This window comes from Lutjanus erythropterus, chromosome 17 (assembly GCF_056507025.1).
Source record: "Lutjanus erythropterus isolate fLutEry1 chromosome 17, fLutEry1.hap2, whole genome shotgun sequence".
NCBI classification, from domain to species: Eukaryota; Metazoa; Chordata; class Actinopteri; order Lutjaniformes; family Lutjanidae; genus Lutjanus; species Lutjanus erythropterus.
In genome coordinates this window covers 19,890,650-19,911,845 of record NC_139333.1, presented here as the reverse complement: position 1 = coordinate 19,911,845, position 21,196 = coordinate 19,890,650, and the positions used below count along the sequence as shown (strand labels likewise).

The 21,196-nt window shown below is 38.6% G+C and overlaps 2 protein-coding genes across 2 annotated transcripts; one reads left to right on the top strand and one right to left on the bottom strand.

Annotated features, from left to right (window-relative positions):
• Positions 1-314: 314 nt before the first annotated feature.
• Positions 315-11,183, bottom strand: scd (stearoyl-CoA desaturase (delta-9-desaturase)). The gene is made up of 5 exons (XM_084740365.1): positions 10,910-11,183; positions 7,597-7,727; positions 7,270-7,475; positions 5,283-5,515; positions 315-2,711 (listed from the first exon to the last, which is right to left on the bottom strand). Exons 1-5 carry the CDS (start codon positions 11,151-11,153, stop codon positions 2,512-2,514), a joined length of 1,014 nt encoding a protein of 337 aa, XP_084596491.1. The 5' UTR covers positions 11,154-11,183; the 3' UTR covers positions 315-2,511.
• A 1,907-nt stretch (positions 11,184-13,090) lies between these two features.
• Positions 13,091-21,051, top strand: dnajb12b (DnaJ heat shock protein family (Hsp40) member B12b). The gene is made up of 9 exons (XM_084741374.1): positions 13,091-13,432; positions 15,372-15,552; positions 16,523-16,668; positions 16,773-16,946; positions 17,039-17,109; positions 17,657-17,766; positions 18,265-18,437; positions 18,602-18,743; positions 19,647-21,051. The coding sequence occupies exons 1-8, from the start codon at positions 13,300-13,302 to the stop codon at positions 18,721-18,723; spliced, it is 1,110 nt and encodes a 369-aa protein (XP_084597500.1). The 5' UTR covers positions 13,091-13,299; the 3' UTR covers positions 18,724-18,743; positions 19,647-21,051.
• The last annotated feature ends 145 nt before the right edge of the window (positions 21,052-21,196 follow it).

Below are 21,196 nucleotides of genomic sequence, written 5' to 3'. Positions count from 1 at the left end.
CAATCTGTCATAAATAGTCATAATCAGTTTTAGCCATTTGTAAAAAGATTTATATCAGAGAAAACTACATAAGTCAAACTGCCAACGTGATGGGAAAAAAAATCTGTAAGTCATTATAATGAGTTAGTGTCTCAAAATGACAAGCTAGTATCTAAAAGCAACGACTTACTAACCCAAAATAATGAGAAACTTTTTAACTCATTTCAAGACAGTTTCTCATTGTAATGACTTTCAGGATCTTTTTTTCATCACGTTGGTGGAAATGAGCTTCCATAGAAACCACACACCAAAAAAACAGAGAAGAGCAACAACTGTTTTGAATTACGAGTGTATTGAAAATATTGTGAATTTTATTTCAGAATAGAATACAGTTGAGATTTGACATAATCATTCAGAGTGACAACCTTTTATGATCCTCCTTGTCGTTATTTTGGCGCTCTGGGCAGCAGGAGTTGTTTGCATGGCTTGTGATATATTGTCTGGTTAGTTTATTATTAAGTGCTCTAAAGATTCGTCATGACAGCACCTTTTGTTTGGAAGTTCGCCGTGATGGGTTGAAACTAGTTGGCACATCCATCAGGGCCCGTGTTTTGCAAGTTAAATCTCACGATTGAACACTTGCACCAGGCATCAAGTTTGTATCTGATTCTTTGAGAATGAACCTCTTATCCTCTATTTGCATTTACAGTACTTCAATGTTGTCATGCTACGATTTGCCTAAATTAAATGCTCATGTTTCAGAATAAAAACGATGTTCCACCTGGTGCCTCCTCAACCTGTAAACATGGACCTCGGTCAGATTTGTTTTCTGGTACTCGAACCTTTTTGTCTTAACTGAAGAAGATCAGGAATGGATGCAAGTCATAAGGCATTAGGTTGTATCCTGACTCCTGGGAAAAAATAAGCAGGTGCTCCAATTTGATATATTTTCTTTTTTTTTTTTTTTGAGATCGTCTGCCAAATCTTGGAGTGCAGAAAAAACGCTTCAGGTTAGAGCAATCTTTTTTTTTAAGTCATAAGGAGAAAAAAAACAAAATAAATACATAAATAAGATAATATAAGCATTCCGCACACCAGAATTAAAGATGAACATAAACACCTGAAATTCTGCACTGACAATCAGCTTTTGTAGGACATCAAAGGGAAACCAGACCCCTCCCCTCCCCGTCTCAGAAATCACCACGGCAACAGTTCTGATGATCCAAAAGCGGATGCAGCTCCACAGCACATTTTACAAAAATAGACACAGCTCTGCCATCAGAGTCACCGACGATAAACACCTCACTACAACACCTACTACAGTATTATCATCATGCATGGGTGGCATCATGTTGTTTTTGTAACACCAGAACTGTCACATGACCGGCTGGCTGCTACATCGACCAATGAGAGATCTCTGCTGCAGATGTTTCAGGACAAAGGAGAAAAAAAAAAAAAAAAGATGGATAAAAATCTGGAGAGGAAGCGAAGCCACTGATGCCACGATGTTTAAAAAACTTCCACGATGATGTTGAGTGAAGAAGCGATATCGACTTAGTGTGCTCTGGTGGACCATTGAGATGGTTGTAAATATGTCGACAACTGGCACGCTCTTGGCACTGATATATCCATTAATAAAAACACAAAAAAGTCAATTGAAGTTAAAGTGACATTTATCATTTTCTGTTAATATTGAACGGCAGTAATTTAATGATAAATGTATCCCTTATATTGTCTCAATCTAATAAAAACACACACTAAATGCAGCATGTGTTAATCTTTTTCTAAAGCCTTTGACTTTCCTACATATTTGGTTAGAAGAAAACCAGGTTACACACTGCAACACACACCGCATGACTCGGTTTCCGCACAGTTTTGGCATACCGGTTATAAGATGGTCTGGGTTCCCTCACTCTTCCATCATGTGCCATATTTCATTAAAGCCAGCAACTTTCTTTCTTTCTTTTTTTTTTTTTAACAAAATAAGATTCCTCTCATCCCTTTTTTCAGATCTTTGAGCGCTCAAAAAGTGAATTTTTATATCGTAACTGTAAAAACTTGCTGTAAACTGGAATAAAAGGCAACAGTCACCTTATCAATCGTTACTCCGTTATTTCAGTGCTCCTCTTCTTGTCTATTTTGATTAATAATTGAGTAATACTTACATAAAAATGATCGGCTACATGACTTTGCATGAAGAATGCACACCAAAGTGGCAAAACAGCGGAGAATGAAGTTGACTTTTAAAACATTTCTACTTCAAATCTAAAACATCTTTGCAAGACCTTGGCCTGTGTGAACAATAGAAACCGAGGCCAAGAGCTTAGCAAAATGTGTTTGTTAACCATCTTGAACAATTTTTGTTAAGTTACAGCTACAAAAAAACCACAAAAACAAGCAAAATGTGGTCAAGGCCCTCATGAAGCTGACTTTTATCCTCAGAGGATGAGAAATGTATATAGCTGTCAAAGGACTGTGAAGCTTCTTCTTTTCGGTTGTTATGCCTCGAAGCTGACCACAATTCAACAATCCTTAGCCACTCCGGTAGCTTCCGTCTCCGGTGCGCTGTATTCGTGCCAGCACCATCTCGTGGGACACTCTCTTGCGGTCCTTCGCCAGGCCCAAGTAGCACATGAAGTCGATGAAACAAGTGGTAAGGTTCAACTTGCAGCCAAACTCGCTGGTTGCATAGTCATAGGGGAAAGAGTGGTGGTAGTTGTGGAATCCCTCACCTGTGAAACACAAGAAACATCGGTCACAAATCATACCAAACACAGGAAACAATTAATAAGACAGACTCTGCAAAGCTCCCTAATGTCTACTAGACATTTAGATTCATTAAGGACTAGTTTAAGGTGATTAAAGGAGCAGGAAGAAATTCTGGATAAAGATAATTAATTGAGTCTATGCAGACAAAACTGACATATGACAATGTCCACAGTGAACTACTGCAATGGACAAAGACTCGTTGTTGTATTTCTGTTACATGCTTCAGCAATAAAACCAAATATAATTCACACATAAAACAAAAAAGTTTTCTTAGTGTGTCTAAATTAATACATGCTTTCACTGGGCAGTAAATACTGTGATTTAAATCATTTTTTTCCCTTTTAGTAACTCAGATGCAAGGAGCTATGTGGGGGCAGCTTTTCAAACACTATTTGGCCAATGACATCATTCATCGACCCAACCTTAACCACCAGTCTGTGTTTGATGTCCGGGAATGAGATTCAACAATCACCTGAGCCTGAAAACAGAGCCAAGACGAGAAGCCAAAGTCTAGTTTTCTCCCAGAGCACTTGAATTGCATTATACTTAAAAGGTTAATATGGAACTTTTGCCCAAGGACACCAAAAATAAACAGCCTCCCCCAGCTTTAACAAGTGACGTGTCACATCAGTAAAAGTAGTTTTCATCTGTAGTCCCTCATATGCAATGATCCTTTTAGCTAATGATGATTAAATCCACAAAAGAGCTTGTGTTTTTTTGTAATTTAGCAGGATATTTTGCAAACTACTTGACAGATGTCACTGACATTTGATTAAAGTTAAGCCCAGGGCTAAAAAAGATTAGCTTTTAGTTTGTAAAGGTCACCATTTATTCTGTTTTGGCTCATAACACGGAATCATGGCGAAACAGTGAAGGGCAAATTATGCCATTTTTTTCCCCCAAAACAATGCATAGACTGGCCTGCAACTTAAGAGCCCACATAGCTTCTTATTTTCTTACTATTTTGCTGTTCTCTAGACATTTTAACAACCTGAGATGTCGGTACTGATATCCTGGGAATGAGACTCAACAATCAATGATCTTTTTACAAACAGAAACTGAAAATTCCTACTGATTCTACCTTAAAGTTCTGGTAAACTGCTGCAGAGACCTACAATAGGTTTCAATTCAAACACAACAAACACAGTTGGTTGCGTTTCCTGAGCAGGGTGATTTTGGTGTAGTGGCCACATTTTGAATTGCAGGATCATGTGACATCCAATGCTCCAGAAAACTTTCTCCCATACAGTTATTACAAATTAAACAGCTATCAAATGAGCCATTGGGTCCAATTATGAATATAAAGTCTTAAACAGCCATGTCCATAAAATATTTTCATGGGGTCCCTTCATCTTGCTAAAACGAGGCATTAAGTCAAAATTTAGGCCGTTTCTATAGTAACGAATTTAAGCAACACAGCTCGTAACACTGATCAATACTGTAACGACAACGGGGCGTCTCAAGTGTCAACTTTACAACTAGAAACAGTATCACTGCTGTTTGTTCTTGTGTTTTTGAAATTATGCATATTTGTCAGCTGTGTCTAAAACAAGAGACAAGCAGACACACACAGGCAGGAGAGAAGCCCCTCTGCAGATCATCACAAGGCCATGATCCTTTTATCTTCACTGTTCCAGAAGAAGTGTCGGCCCGTTTATCCAGGGACGCATAAAAAGCTTTACGTTAAAAATTCATGGGGTTATTATAAAGATCAGCTCTACAACTGTTTAGAAAAGAGCGGAGGAGCAGAACTGCTGTGAAAAACACTCTTCTCTTATATTTGGTTTACAAGGAACAGACATGTAGCAAGACAGCAGATTGTTAACAATGTATCCTAGCAACACATGCTACCAGGAAATAGCCAAAGTCATGTGGACATTTACATGGATGCAAACTGCTAAAACTGGGTGTAGTTAAGACCAGGTTTAAGTTTGGCTGGTACAACCTACGTAACATCCACTCTTAAGACTGATCTTAAAAAAGACTGATTTAGTGGTTCGGACCAGGCTTAGTAAAGACCAGTTGGTGCAACCAGCCCCTTGTGTCTTAAAATATCCATCGAGTGCCGCTCCTACTGGTTAGTACAGCCTCTTCACTGTAGGGAGCAGAAGTTAGAGTGGGAATCAGGAATAAGAGTGGAAATAAACTGATTATTGTATCTTCAGCACATTTGGTACATAAAATGTTCAAATGAATGATTTGCTTTATGATATTCCATACCATTTTCCTATCATTAGATGCCAGGTTTGTTTTGGCCTTATTTATTGACATACACTCTTCAACCCACCGTCAATATTAATTGAAATCTTTAGTTTTAGTTTGTTTTTATTTGTCTTTGCCTTTACTATTTGCATATTTGTCTTGTCTTTAAAGCACTTTGTAACTCTGTTGAGAAAGTTGCCATACAAATTAAGTTTTATTATCATTATTATAAGTAATGAGTCTGACCTAATTTCCTATTTTAATTCCTTCTTTGTCTTTTCTTTTGTTTTAGATGAGGGAATTGAGGGCACACCTGTGTGTGTTTATCTTACCTATAGCACTGAACGCAACAAACTTGTTCTCCCGTGGGTTGATGTTCTTGTCATAGGGCCTGTTGCCCCACATGTGAGCAGCGCTGTTGACCAGCCAAGTGGCGTTCAGCACCAAGGTGTACCTCAGCAGAGCGGGAATGAAGTACGCCACCCACAGAGATTCCCCCCACAGGTACCAAGGCACGAACATGGGGACGAAGAAGCACATGAGCAGCACAGACGGCTTGTAATACCTGTGAGGGAGCCAGAGCGGGCGAGAGCAGAAAGAATGGATCTGTTTACACAGTGCGGCATCAACATTAAACACACTAATGCGCTGCTGTCAGACGCGGCATTGTTCATGCTCTCCCACTTTCCTCCACATGACACAGTTCTCACAGAAGCCAAGTTTGAGTCAATCTGGACATTCATGACTAACATGTCGGTAATTATCGCCTTGTTAAACCAGAATGACTAACACAACCTGCATTTTGGACACAGCTCGAGTTAATTTTTTCTTTTTTTACTCTGCAGTTGTATTTAACACACAGTGGAAACTACTTAGTGATTGGCAATGATTTTTTTTTCTTTTTTCTTTATATCCCAGCCTTACAGGTAGCAGTAAAACTTCATGAATCAACATGGCTGGACTCAGTATGAAAAGCTCCCCTGGTCTGATCAACACAGGACACTACAGCAGCAGCAGAACCGGTGTAGGGAGCTTGGTAATGTTCTGCTGTAGACAGGGTCAGCATCAAAATGTATTTTAGCCACTTAAAAAAAATCATTATCAGTTGAAGTGTAGCTTTACCTTGCTGTCAGACAGCCTTTTCTGACAGGAAACCGCTGTTATAGAAGCCAAATATCGTTCTCTCCAAATCAACCAAACTTCACTGGAAAAGTTGCTGGTCTACCGCTGCCTCAGTCAGTTAACGTGTTTGTGTTATTGCGTGACTTCTGTGTTTTGAAAGTGTAGCTAGGATTCATAGGAGTCACAGAGTAACACAAACAAGCAAACCGATGATGACAGCGTTAGACCAGCAAATCCTGCATTCTGCAAGCAATAGAGAGCAATATTTGACTTTCATTACAGTGGTTTCCAATTGGAAAAGGTAAAGCTGTGAAAATAATGTAAATAGGGTGTTCACTTAAACTGATAGTGATGTTTTTTTTAGATGGCCCAGTTTTATGTTGCTAAAATATATTTTACTGCTGACCCTGTCCACAGCAAGAGCACTGGTACTCCTCTCTGCCTCTCTAAACTGGGAGCGTGTTGACTGGCATCTACAGTAGGCAATACACTGACTATGCATAAGTACCTCAAACAAGCCCATTTCAGATAATCTGAACTATCCTGACATTGTTAGCTCCCTTCATTATTTCAAAGTGCACAAAGCACCAGCCTCAGGTTGCCAGACGAAGAAGCAGATGGGTTACTGCGAGATAAAGTATAGTATTATGGGAGTAAAGTAAGAAAAAATAGAATTACTACAGCTGTTGTTAGGGCTAGGGTAATACTACTAGAACAATACTCAGGTATTGGAAATCAACTAACCCCCAAGAATTTAAAGGTGAATTAGATGATCAAAACCACTTTGTATGAATGCACGCTGACCATGATGACTGAAAAAAACATATCAAGGCACAAATCTATGAACATTCTTGTAATTATGTGACACTGTCTGAAATATAATTGGTGTTTTTATTTTGTCTGAGTCTTTTTTGTTTCAGTATGATGAATGCTGTGTCCTCTCTTGTATCCATCTCTCCGTTATTTGATAGCCAGTTTATCTCTATTTTTATTAGTGGTGTCACTGGCATATTGTCTCATTTGTATAGCAGTTTCCACTGTATTACTAGGAAATAAAGTTATGAAACACAGTTGCACTTTACTGTCCACGCTACCCGCCAAAGGAGTAAAGTGCACCTTTTTAAGACTGAATCCTTTCGGGCTGATATTTAACTGAGATATGAAGTGAAAAATCAACCACTAACTGAATCCACTTACTTCCTTTGAAACATTACAACTTTGTCAGACAGCAGGTCATTGAGCTCCAGCTTGCGTCCTTTCTCGATGACGTCAGGATGTTTGCGCACCAGCAGCCACCCGATGTGAGCGAAGAAGAAGCCCCGCACGGCGTTGTGTGGGTCAGCGTCTGTCTCTGAATATTTGTGGTGAACCCTGTGGTCTCGAGCCCATTCAAAGATATCATTCTGTGGGATCAAGTAAAGACACAGATTACACACACTGTAGACACAACATGGTACTTATACAGTGATATAAGCCGCTATTATCACAGCATTAAGCGTGCGATTGTGTGTCATTTATAGTTACCTGAAATGCCATGGAGTTAGCGATACCAAGAAAGATCCTTAGAGGTAATGAGGCCTTGTATGATCTGTGACTCCACAGGCGGTGAGCTCCTGCAGTTACTCCTAAAGCACTTATCAAAAAACAAAGTACAGCTGTGGGGAGAGAAAAGCATCAACAAATTACTTTCGCATAGTCTCTCAACTCCTCATGTCATAAGCCGTTTAATGCACTTATACTGCACATTTCAATGTCTTTGCATCAGCCATTTGATGAACACTTGCACTGTACTGTAATTATTAGTGGTCAAGATCCTCTAATACCTGTTATATCACAGGACAGTCCTCTATATTACATTTTGTATCAGTAACAGAAGGAAATCATTTTTTCAAAAAGCAGAAGTTATTAAATGTACTATAGAGCTCAACAATGAGGTTCTGGAAGTCAAAATCCCATTCATAATCTGAAACAAGGATTTTAATTATGAGCCATAATGTTGTAACCATCAAAGGCAGACTTACCACGAGCTATGAGATTGTGAAACAATGGTATACGCTCCAGTAGAAGTCACAAATCTGTATGATATCAATGTTTTATTTGCAAAGTCATTGATAAGCACTTGACTACCCCGCAATCCTAAAGTGAAGCAGCAATGTCTCTGATTTATGGAGCTCACTGTTACCATGAAAACATTTACTGCATCCATCTACAATCGTTTACCACTGAGCAGCCATGGTTTCCCTTTCCAACAGGCTGTTTTTTTTTAAAGATGAGGACAACAGTGTCCAACGGTGTGAAAATCTGTACAAGTCCATTTACTGGAGCGTGGTGTTTGTTAAATGTAGACTCAGTAGGTTTTGTCTGAGCTGTTCTTAAATGCACCAGAAAGATAGATGATTGTTGAATCTCATTCCCTGTATGGCAAATACCTACATTTTGGGTTGGTAAAGCATCCTGAGTACAGCAAAATAATGAGAACATTAGAAAATACAGGCAGTCCGCAGGGTCTCCGCAAATACAGCCACCACCAAATATTTCTAGTGGGTAGTTCTGTGTGATGATTGAAAAGGATTATGTTTATATGAGGTTTTATTTCAGGAAAATACTGCGTATGATGCCTTTAAAGCCAGTATGAAAGACAAAACACACAGGATTGTGGTGAGTTTTGCAGACTGGCTAGTTACATAGCTAACACTGACAAGCATGAGTCTACAAGAAACTGCACGAGTTGCACTAATCATGTCTTTATGCCGTAGTGAATATAATATATAAACACACGCAACACAAGCTACACTATATTGCTTCAGTGACAACATAAACACTAATAGTGACAAAGGTTAAATTCAAGAAGAAATGGTATCATTCGTTTCATGGGATGAGTTCCTTCACTCTTTTTTTTTTTTGCACATTTTTTTTATGTTTGCATTTTATCTCATAGTTGGTTGTCTTGGTTCCAGGCTTAAAACTTTTTTTGAATTTTCTGAAAAGTCAAAGGAGTGAATGAATAGGAAATTCACTTCCCAGCTTTTGAGCAAGTGGCCATTCACTGTTGAGCTCTATAGCACTTGTTTGCCACACTGTAGTTTGTAAGTCCTTTTCCTACATATTAAAGGTAAAATATTTGTCAATGTACTCCAAAGTGACCTTCACAGTACAATTAAATGTATCACACTTTCTTTTCTGCACAATATCTATTGTTGAAAAAGATTAAAATTTGTCTTTGAATGAACTGGTTTATACTAGTCTACTGATTTCACAACAGATTTAGTGACTATGAAGGAAGCACAGGGTTGTTATATGGAATTGTGACATTCTCTGGATGATGTAATTACATCATATCAGATGAGGACTGGGGGGGATAAAAGCATTTGATGATTGCATGCATGATAAAACTGGAAGCATTCAAATCTATTCAGAAATGCAAGCTCTGTGGTTTTGATTCATGAGGAATATCCATGTATTTAGTCTATTTGTAATGTTAATGTAATAAAGTAGCATGCAGTTTATGTAATGTAAATGTAACTGGCTACTCTTCCTTTGTCTGCATTCCTGCTAGAGCTGAACAATAATCAAAATTTTATCAAAATCACAATATGGCTTCCTTCACTTTTCAAACTACATAAGGCACAATATTTGTCACAGGCAACATGTGTGTCAAAATACCATTTTATATTAAATATTGCCATGCTGCAGAGATGTTCTGGCCTACACACAGGGTGCAAATTTAGCTTTGGCAAGTAATTGTTCAAATTTTACCAGCCAGTCAAGAGATGCCATTGGTTTTTGGCTGGTGACTGAAGCAAATCTACCAGCCACTTGTATGTTTTACCCACATTTGGCTGATGGCTGGTGCTAATTTGGTGTCCTGCCTACATATCATACTTTGCAGACTTAAAAACATCTTTGTTTGGTACAGACCCCTACAACAATCGCACAATCCAATCACATTTTTTAACTTTATATAACTAATTTTCAGTGAACATAAGAATAATGATTAGAGCTGCAGTTGATTGAAAGAAAATTAGTTTCCAACCATACTGGTACTCAAGTACTCATTTCAGGCCTTTTTCAAGCAAAAATATCAAACATTTGCTGTTTCCAGCTTCTTGAATGTAAGAATTTGCTTCTTTTCTTTCTCATTCATGGTAGTAAATGAAGAGTCTTTGGGTCTTGAACTATTGGTTGGACAAAAGAAGCAATTCTGGGACTGGGAGATCGTGATGTATACGTGCTAAACGATTACTTTTGAAAGTAACTGGCAGATTACTCGATATTGAAAATAATCATTAGTTGCAGCCCTAATCTATTCAGAAGTGCAACCTCTGTGGTTTTGATTTATGAGAAATACTCATGTCCCAATGAATTCTTACAAAAATGTATTGAAAATGTAATAAAGCATGATCCATCTTATGTAATTAACTGGCTACGCTTCCTTTGTCTGCATTCCTGCTATACTGTCACTGTTACTTAATCAAAAAAAAAAAAACATGATAGTTGGCCTCTGTTGTTAAGGAATACGAGTTATTTTCCTGACAAACATGCACAGTGCAGTTTGCAGCTTCAAGGTACATGCTGTGATTGCATTAAATCTGATGATATATGCCTGATCTACATTATAATCCCACAACATCCAGGATAGTGGGAGGATCATGCACAGCTCCTTGCATGCATGCACCAGTGGCGAGAGAGAAAAGTGGGCCGGGCTGCCGACATAACAGCTGTGATTGAGCCAAAACACTGTATGTTATTACATTAACAGAAAAAGTCACAAAATGTCGCTATGAACACCCAGTCTGAGCTTGAATACTGAAAGCTAACAGGTAGGATCTTTACTTACACCAAAGCAAGGTCAAAGGAGATGCGGAAGGGATGAGGAACACGCCGTACACGGAACCTATATGCAATAGAGTCATCAAAAAGACGTTTTTCCATACGATTATCCTGGCAGGTTTGGGGCCTTCTTTCTCTTTGTATGTGTGATCAAACACGTCTTCTCTGCTGGCCTCTGAATGAACATCCCCGGTGCAGCTGCTGCTGCTGGACTTGTGCTGCTGTTTCTCCAACGCCTCCGCCTCCGTCATCGTGGCAGCAGCGGTGTGGTGGTGGTGGTGGTGGTGGTGATGCTCTGAGCGGCAGGGAAAATGAGAAAAATCGGTGTTTAAAAGCCGAGACAACGTCATGGAGGCTGAAACACCTTCGCACGGTGAATGTTAATTATTTTTATGCTAGCTAGGCTAAGCTAACTGGCGAGGAGGAGGATGGTCATATCACGATGATGCTGACTTCCAGTTGACATAACGACATTTGCAGCGTTGCATAACACTCATATTATACCTGTAGATTAAATAAAAGGCAAATAAATAACTCACCAAACACCGTCAAACGAGCAAAAACGATATTTGGGGGTGTTAAACGGAGATGAAGCGGGTCGGCTTATCCGAAAACTACAGTAACCCAGAAAAGGGAGAGTGATAGTCAGCTCCGCAGCGGACGAATCAATAAGAGCTGGGGCTGGAGGTGCGACTGGCCAATCAGCGCCCGGATACCGCCTCAGCCTCGCCCTCTGATTGGCTGCTTGTTTATCTGCTGTTCACCTTTTATTCATTCTCCAGCCAGATGTAGCAGCATACATTTACGTCCCCCAGGAGGGCAGCTGCTGCTGTCTAGACATGTATTCAATTGAATCGCGTTCATCTTTTCCGTTCACACGTAGATTAAAACGAGTTGGAGCAGCAGCAGAGCGGCGAAGTGTTATAAATGCAACGATGAAAAAAACTGGGACAAAACAAGTTACTGTACACGGTGAACCCAGAGAGAGGACCCCCCCCCAACGCACTCACACAGGGGGATGCTTGTTCTGTGACGTCACCATCAACCAAAAATACCCCCAAAACATTAAAAATATTTTTTTAAATCATATAATAGGACAATAATATTAGTGCGTTTGTATCTATTCATAATGTGCGACTATCCTGTGAACCTAATCCCTGTGCAATTATCAATTTAATACTTTCTTTTTGTATAATGCTACAAAAAGTGAGCAATATGATCTTGTACAGTTATCCATATAAAGTGTATATAGTTTGTATAGTTTTTGAAAATTTAGATTTTTATTTTGCCTCTTGTATCTTATCTTATCTTATCTTATCTTATCTTATCTTATCTTATCTTAAATTGGTCAGCCAATATTATCAGTGCAGTATTGGCCTATCACATCTATATAACTAATATCAGTATTGGCATATATGTTGTCCAATGCACCTATATAAAACTGTGTTGTTGTTGTTTTAAATTCAGGTTTAATATATGCATATATTTTGCTCTTTTTGTATTTTTTTTATTTAAAGTTATTTATAAATTCTCAAACACACTAGCCCTGATTCTGCCTCCATTAAATATCTTATTATTATTGATAGCCCATTTTGAAGGATCATTGCACAAAATATATGTGTATGTATATGTTCTGTATTGTGGAGGCTATGTTAAATCCTGTATAAAAAAAACTGGCTGATATATCATTAGAAGAATTGTTTTACTCCCAAATATCAAGTATCTGTCAGGCCCCCTGTAGTATGATGGCCTCCTTGTTGTGTAATATTTGATGTGTTTTTCTTTACTTCTTTTTGTTTTTTGCTTGTTAGTCTGTCTGTGTGTTGCCTTTTTTTTTTAATTTATCTTGATAAATAATTTTGAGCAAAAAAAAAAAAAAGAAAGAAAGAGCAAAGACTCAATGGTAATCTACTGAGTGGCTGATCAAATTTGAAAATGCACCCTGCTTCTGCTCAGTATGAACGTTATAATACAAGCTAGTGAGTGATGTATCATGCAAATACTGAATCCTAATTAAACTTAAACCAGCCACACAATATAAAAAGTACAGTAAGTGAGGTGATGTTAAGCTGAGTAGACAGTACTTAACGAGGGTTTAATTTAACACATCCATGAGTTTTCAGCTTCATGGCCTACATTTGAAAACAGACGCTCTGTCTCCATCTAGTGGAGAAGTGAGACATCACAGTGAGCTGTCACTGTGCTCATATCACGCAAACAGGACTAACCTATTTCTCACAACGTCTGCTCTCTTGACACCTGCAGCGAGAAACGGCCGCAATTTTTCATGCCACCAACTGAAACTCGTTCTATTTGCAGCAGCATCCACATGACGTCATCAGCAGGCGCCTTTATTTACTTCTGGTCCAGTTAGCCGCCGCTGCCAGCCGCGCTGCAATGGAAGTAAACAGGGACGAAGCGGAGCGCTGCATTGACATCGCAACTGCGGCGTTAACCAACGACCAGCCGGAGAAAGCGCAGAGGTTCCTGGAGAAGGCGCAGAGACTTTTCCCGACAGAGAAAGCAAAGGGTGAGTTAAAATGGCCGAGCCGGAGGAAGGGACGCTTCGGTTGGGGAGGTACGCAACATCATCACCGGTGGCAGCATCACCTGCATCCCGGATGAGCTCTGCTGCGGTGCATGAAGCTAAACCCAGGCCTTTGGTAGCACACTAGCTAGCTTAAATGTAGTTACTTTGTTCATCATAGCAGGTCCTATAAACTGCTACTGCTGTTATTATTTAATATTCTGAACACCTGCTCAAGATGAAACAGATGCGGCGTTTAAAGATGTCAGTGACTTGTTATCAGTTGCTTTTCCGTTAGAAAGCTGAAGCCTAGAAAGTCAGAAAACTACAGGCCAGGCGTGGGAGAGGGACATAAAGACCCCTAGATGATCCAAGATCATAGAAAGCCAGTCTCCTATGGTTTATTTTTCAATTTACTAGCTTTCCAACGCTTACATAAGATAAGAGAAGATATTCCTTTATTAGTCCCACAGTGGGGAAATTTTCAGTATAATAATATAATATAATAATACATACCTAAACACATCTCTCCCTCCTGTGTCACACACTCTGGAAATGCTTTGCATACATGTGTCCACACATCCTTACACTCCCTATGGATTGCATGAAATTGGAAAGAATTACAGCAATCGCAATCAGCTAAGTGCATCCTGGAGCTGTCCATTATACACAAACAACTTGAATCATGGTGCAAGTTCTTTTGTCTGTGCCATGTACAGTTGTTTTCTCAACCCTTGTCCTCAAGTAGCTCCAACACACCTGATTCAAGTGATCAGGTTGTTGTCAGGCTTCTGCAGAGGCCTGATCATTTGAATCAGGTGTGCTGGCGCAGGGAAACATCTAAAACATGCAGGACAGGGGTACTTGAGGACCAGGTTTGAGAAACACTGGTTTAAACAATTAATATATAACATGTAGGTGTATGAGAGTATTGGATATGAGACTGGAGATAAGCTTTTGGTTATTATGGTATGAATGATACTTTGGTCCAGAGGCCTCCATAATATGCATAACAATGAAAATATTCTGTTTTAGTTGAGCTGTCTTCCTACTAGTTGTCCACATAATGTATGGATTTCTTTCTCATGAATCTCTTTTCTAAATATCTCCTAAAGGCACCGACAATCACACAATACAATATTGCCATGTTAATATACAGTATGCAGGTATTTAATATAGTAATGTAAAGGTAGTCGCTGTTTGTAAACACACCATAAAGATAGTTCAGCATCATTCGCAGGACATCAAATACCAACATTTTGGGTGGGTAAAGTATTCTTAGCGCAGCAAAATAATGAGAAAATCAGAGGATACAAATAGATGGTGGGGTTTTTGCAGATGCACGTGCCACCACAAACTTCTAGTGGGTCATTTCTGTAAGAGCCTATGCATTCTTTAGTGGGAAAATCCTGCATAGTTTGCCTTTAAATCTTGTTAATATAAAACATTTAAGTCACTGTAATATTCAGATTTTAAAGGCCCCACCACTGTTAGTTCTCATTTTTTATGACTAATCTAGCTGAGTTTTCTGTCTTCATGTTTTGAACAAACTCTGGATAAATGTAGATATTTAGGCATTTGGCCTCAAATAGTGTGATATTTTCTTGTTTTTATGAATATCTTTCCAATTTTGCACCTTCCAAGTAGTGTTTGCTCACAAAATCCAAATTAAAAAGGGCCACAGGCAGAGAAAACAGAGTCTGCAGCAAACCTAGATATGAATATGAGATCCCTAAAGGGCACCACTGTTGGTGCTCTGACAATATTGTGTTAAAGCCCTTATGTAGTTGTTGTAATAATCTAATAATCCATCCAACAAACACTTTCTGCTGATGTGAGGCTCCTTATTATGTTACCAACTAATGCCAGGAATCCAAGTGCATGTTAAGTGCTTGTCTGAATATCTTTTAATGTCCACAATATCGTCTTCCTTCTACTGTAGTGCTGCTGGAGCTAATAGCAAGGAATGGATTCATACCCAGACAAGGCGGCCACTCTTCAGACTTCAGTGGGGCCTCTGGGCCTCGACAGCGGCAGACCAACAGTGAGGCAAACAGACCTGAAGAGAAGCCTACAGAGACCTCAAAACCCTACACAGCAGATCAGCTGGAGGCTGTGAGGAGGTGAGGCTGATCATGTATGACAATATTTTAATCGATCACCTTATTTATGCAATTTGGTAATTAGTCTGTATAATGCTGGTCTAAACAGTTATTTAAGGATTGCTCACAATTAGGGATGCAGCTAAGGATTATTTTATAGTCGATTAATCTATTGGCTACTTTCTTGATTAATCAATCGATATTTGTTTATTTTAAAATGTCAGGAAATGGTGAAGAATGTGCATCAAAATTGTCTGATTCCAGCTTCTTTAATATGAATAATTTCTGGTTTCTTTACTCCTCTCTGACAGTAAAATGAAGATCTTTGGGTTGTGAGTAAAACAAGACATTTGAGGATGTCATCTTGGAGTTTGGGAAACATGACATTTTTCACAATTTTCTGACATTTTAAAATAAACAACTATTAAAAGCTCAATCAAGAAAATAATTGACCAATTTTTCGACTATAAATAATCATTATTTGAAGCCCTACACTAATACCAGTAATATTATGATTGTTAGTACTAAAGAAAAAGTATTTCCTGAATTCTTCTTATCTGATATTGTTCTCAAAATGCAAATGACATTAAATGTCTCGGCTATCATAGTGATTCATTGGATGATAAAGATATCCTCAGACATTGCTGCAAGCTGTATGCACAAGCTAATATGCTTGCTCATAAATTCAACATTTGCTCAGTTTTGGTAAAGGATAGTTTTTTTAGAGCATTTTTAACCACGTTATTAACATGCAGAGACATTATATGGCCCATAGCATTTGCACAAGGCTGCTTTTTAGTGCCACATTTTCACAGATGTTGGTGTGCCTACCTGTCCTGCTGTTTTTTTAATTTAGTACACAATGGACCATTTTTGCATCATTAATTAAACCATTATCATCATTATTATATTAATCATGTAAATCTGATATTGGTTTGAAGGAATCATTTATCTCTGACATTACACTGAGTGTCTTGTTGTCTCTCCACAGGATAAAGCAATGTAAAGACTTCTATGAAATTCTCGGGGTCCAGTCCGATGCCTCTGAGGATGAACTCAAAAGATCGTATAGAAAACTTGCTTTGAAATTCCATCCAGACAAGAATCATGCTCCAGGTGCTACAGAGGCATTTAAAGGTGACCAGCATTCATCGGTTCATTCATAAATTAAAACAGAAAGTGTATTTTAGTCCTTCGTTGTGATGCTAAAACATAACCACGCGATTTCTCCTCTGCAACAGCCATTGGGAATGCATATGCTGTTCTGAGTAATGCAAACAAAAGACGACAGTATGACCAGTGTGGAGACGAGAGGAGACATCCGTCAGGACAAGGCCCAGACGATGGAAACTTTGAGCCAGACATTTCACCTGAAGACCTCTTCAACATGTTCTTTGGAGGAGGTTATCCAACAAGTAAGTGTCGCTGTTTTGTGTTTTCATGCCAGGCTGGTGATATATACAGTATTTTAACTGATCTGTCTTTAACATGTGCTACATTAATCCAGGCAATGCTAATGTGTATACTAATGGGCGGATGCGTTACCCAAGGCGAGAGAGGAGGGAGCGACAGCGAGATGTAAGTTAGAGCTCCTGCAGATATGCAAACAATGTAAAGTTGTTGTTGAACAGCAGGGGGAGACATTGAGTCATATGTCATGTTTCCTTTTGAGGTGCATTCAGCAACATTCAATGTCTATCAGATATTTTTTCAAACAAAGCAAATATAGTGTGGTGAATATGGAAGCCAATTTCCGCCAGTGTAATGGGGAAAAAAGATCCCGTTAGTAATGTTAATGAGAAACTTTATCAAAGTAATGACTTAGTATGTCAAAATATTGACTTGGCATCTCAAAATAATGTCTCTGTTTGAGAAAGTGTCTCATTAATGAGATGCTAGCTCAATGTTTTGAGATATAAAGTAATTATTTTGAAAAGGTTTCTCATTATTTTGATGTACTAATTCATTTTACAGTCACCATTTTGCATTACTGACTCATCATTTTGAGATTTAAGTCATTATGACTTACAGAATCTTTTTTCCCCGTCCCATTGGAGGCTATGGGCTTCCACAGAGTGAATGATTCAGCTGTGAGGTTTTGACACTGTAAATGTTTTCTTTGCAGGGAGGCCTCGCTCTGTTCGTACAGGTCATGCCCATCCTCATCCTGGTTATCGTGTCGGCCCTCAGTCAGATCATGGTCAACAGCCCCCCATACAGCCTCAGCTTCAGGCCGTGAGTCTGATCCCCGTTCTGAACACCTGCCTAAGAAGGATGTTAAACAACAAAACTAACTTTTGTTCCTGCAAAATTACAATAGACCCACACAGAAGATTATCTCCACGTTACATAAGAGACCAACCCGGGTTCATGACTGATTTATAGATTAACCGGCCCAAAAATAGATTTCATAATCTTTGCTTCCTAGGACAAATCCATTTTATCGACTTTTCCGCTTCTTGTTTGGTTTAAAAAGAGCATCTTGATGCTGCCTCAGTTAATCCCAAATAATGACAGGCCTCCTCTGTGTTTGCTGGCTCCATGTGTCTGGCCTCTCTCCACGCTGTCTGCCTTTGTGTTTCAGATACACTTCTGCAGTTTCTGGCCCCCGTCTGCGAGCCATTATCAGCCATGAGTCACATCAACAGAGACAGACGGTGCCAGATCCTGTCATCCTCGCGCTGCGTTCAGTCATATGATATCTCTCCCACACTTTGTGCTATCTCCACGCAGGTCAGCGGGTTACACTCAGAAGAGGCTGACGGAGAACCTGAAGGTGCCATATTATGTGGGGGAGCAGTTCTCCAAGGAGGTCACCGGAGTGAATCTGAAGAATCTGGAGCGGACGGTTGAGGATGATTATATTTCCAACCTTCGCAACAATTGCTGGAAGGAGAAGCAACAAAGTATGTTTGCCAAGAAAAAACAAATTGTGTTTGTTTATTTATTTATTACCCCTGAATATTGTTGTTTCTGCCATTATCAGTTCTGGGAAGATGATTAAAGACATAGTCAGTTTTTTATTACTCCTCATGTATCTTTCATGAATTGTGTCTGTTGTTTCCTGCAGAGGAAGGCATGCTCTATAGAGCTCGCTATTTTGGAGACACTGATCTGTACCAAAGAGCACAGAGGGCTCGCACACCAAGCTGCGCCAAGCTGTCCGAGATCGCAGCTTCATTACATGGTTGAGGCTGCTTTCATAATTAAAAGTAAGTTCACCAGACTAACAGTGGGTTGCACCAACAAAGATTAATTTAATCTAAGAGCAGTTCAATTCAGAGTCTCACAACACTGGGTTTCAAAAGAGCAAATCTAGATTTGAAATTAAGCAGAGCTTTGCTGCACAGCTGAAAACTAATCTCAGTTCTAAGTTTTGGGATTTAAATTGAAATTACAGTTTAATCAATATGGCGATGCTTGCTTACCTAAATTAAAATAAATAATGTTTCAGATGCTCTGTATTCCTTAACAAAATGTTACATTTTTGTTAGCTAGCTAAAAAGTTAACAAAAGGCTCCATGATTTGCTAGCTATATAAAAACTATGATCCTGACCTTTATTTCACTAAAATTCAATCCTTTTTTTCCAGCTAGCTAAAAAGTCATTTAGACTTTTCATGATGAAGAGAAGCTCTAATTTCTTTGAGAAAAATCTTGATGACTGAATTATCAAGTGGAGTGAAAGAAACAAAAGACACATCATGAAACTCGCATGGGGTTGAGTTCGTCCCATAACTTTGTTTGAGGAACTTAATTATTTTGGTAATCTCATCTCGAACATGCAGCTATCTTAAGAGTTAAACCTTCTTAAGTGTATGTTCAAAGTTAATACTGGATCACATTTTAAATTGAGGTTTAAAGTTTTGGTTCATCAGAATTAAATTTAATCTAGGTTTATATTAAAAAATCAACTGAGGTTTAAATGTTATCTTTTTGAATTTTAAGTAAGTTTAAAAGTTTGCTCCAGTATAATTTAAAGTTAAAAATAATCCTTGTTGGTGCAACCCAGGCTAAGATACTGTTTTAATTCCTGAACACATTTAATCGTGACCACCTACATGTTCGAGTTCATTTCACAAGGTAAATTTTATTCTTTCTTCTTCTTGTCTCCAGGTTTCCAGAATCAACACAAAAGATTATTGGCTGTAAATAGATAAGCTTTAACAATCTGATGATGACTCAACAAGCAACACGAACAAACCAGCACCAACCTGCATCAAACTGACCCCACAAACTGGTTTCTGTGGAATTTTAGTACATGAAATGAAAACAACAACAACACAATGTTAATTACTTAACTAGAGCCTGACTTGAGTAAAAAAAAAATCTGATGTTGACAAATCAGCCAATATTCTTTATGCAGAATATTGAATATATACATAAACACATTTTTTTGCAATGATTCTTCAGACACTTGTGACAAAGATATGTAATGGAGGGAGGATATTTTACAGATTAACAATAACCTTTATTTTCCAAAATGACAGGGTACTGAAGCAGTAATCTTTCACCGGCATTTGTATTAATTATAAATAACTATAAATTAAAAAAACAAAACAAAAACAGAACAACAGTTATAGATATTAAAGTTATATAAAGAAAAATGATCAAATATACATACATTTCTGCCTGTAAAGCATTATGTTCCATTAAAATAACAAAAGTTTTCATATTGGCACATATCACACAACATATACTATTATAGACTGATATAGCTGTGATTGGCCAGTATTGAGCTGATAATATTGGTTGGGCTCAAATTTTTTGATACAACGTTTGGAAATAGAAAAGCCACTTAAAAATAGGGATTTGGAAAATCTCCAAACCCCGACTGGGAGCCACGACGCTGACCGAGAGGTCACTTCATGGCGTTTTAGTGAGAATGCAGTATGAAACCAGAGCGTAGTGAGGTTAGATATCGTCGTACGGATGTTAGTTATGTAGCAGTTGACTAGATACCACAGCGAATGCTTCCTCTTTCGTTTTATGCAGTCAAATCAGCTGAGGAGATAAGTTTGTGGGAGATTCGCTGATTTGACTTCAAATGCACATTCTGAAACTATGCAGGAACTAATGTGAAACCTCTGAATATACACTCATGTCTAAGGTTTGTCAGACACTTGAACACCTGAGATTTGTCTTCTTCTGCTGTATGTGTGTGTGTGAGAGAGATAGTAATTAGGAAATGTCCCTTTACACTTTGCCTCCTTTAACTGTATTAAAGGTAGAATTATTATATAGTGTAACTTTATGGCACCTTCACAATAAAAGCCAAGAGAATGAGAGACGTGCCTAGCCACGAAGTGGGACTTTAACAGGTTCTAGTTTTGGAGTATAATGTCTCTGTTGGAAAAAGCAATCTTGTCACACTTGTTAAGTTTATAGTATGCTATTTATTTTTTGTATTATTTATTTAAAAGAATGGATGATCAGAATTAGAAAATAATACAGATCTTGCTCACTTTTTCCACCTTGTTTTTACTCCCTGATGAAAATAAATATGGATGCTTAAAACGTGTTGGATGTGACTCATCTCTCTCTCCGAGCATAACAGGCACAGAATGTGGAGACAAAAGCTCAGTCAGCACATTCGGCATGCAAAAGTCAGTCAGCCGGCTGACTAAGGCCGGGAACTGGAAACATGGCTTTGTGCACGTTCACAT

Coding starts and splice junctions, on each gene's coding strand:
- dnajb12b (XM_084741374.1), top strand. CDS start 13,300: ATGGAAGTAAACAGGGACGAAGCGGAGCGCTGCATTGACATCGCAACT. Junction 13,433..15,371: donor CCCGACAGAGAAAGCAAAGG/GTGAGTTAAAAT, acceptor CTTCTACTGTAG/TGCTGCTGGAGCTAATAGCA. Junction 16,947..17,038: donor TGGAGGAGGTTATCCAACAA/GTAAGTGTCGCT, acceptor ACATTAATCCAG/GCAATGCTAATGTGTATACT.
- scd (XM_084740365.1), bottom strand. CDS start 11,153: ATGACGGAGGCGGAGGCGTTGGAGAAACAGCAGCACAAGTCCAGCAGC. Junction 5,516..7,269: donor GTTGTAATGTTTCAAAGGAA/GTAAGTGGATTC, acceptor GCTCCCTCACAG/GTATTACAAGCCGTCTGTGC. Junction 2,712..5,282: donor TGTTGCGTTCAGTGCTATAG/GTAAGATAAACA, acceptor TGTGTTTCACAG/GTGAGGGATTCCACAACTAC.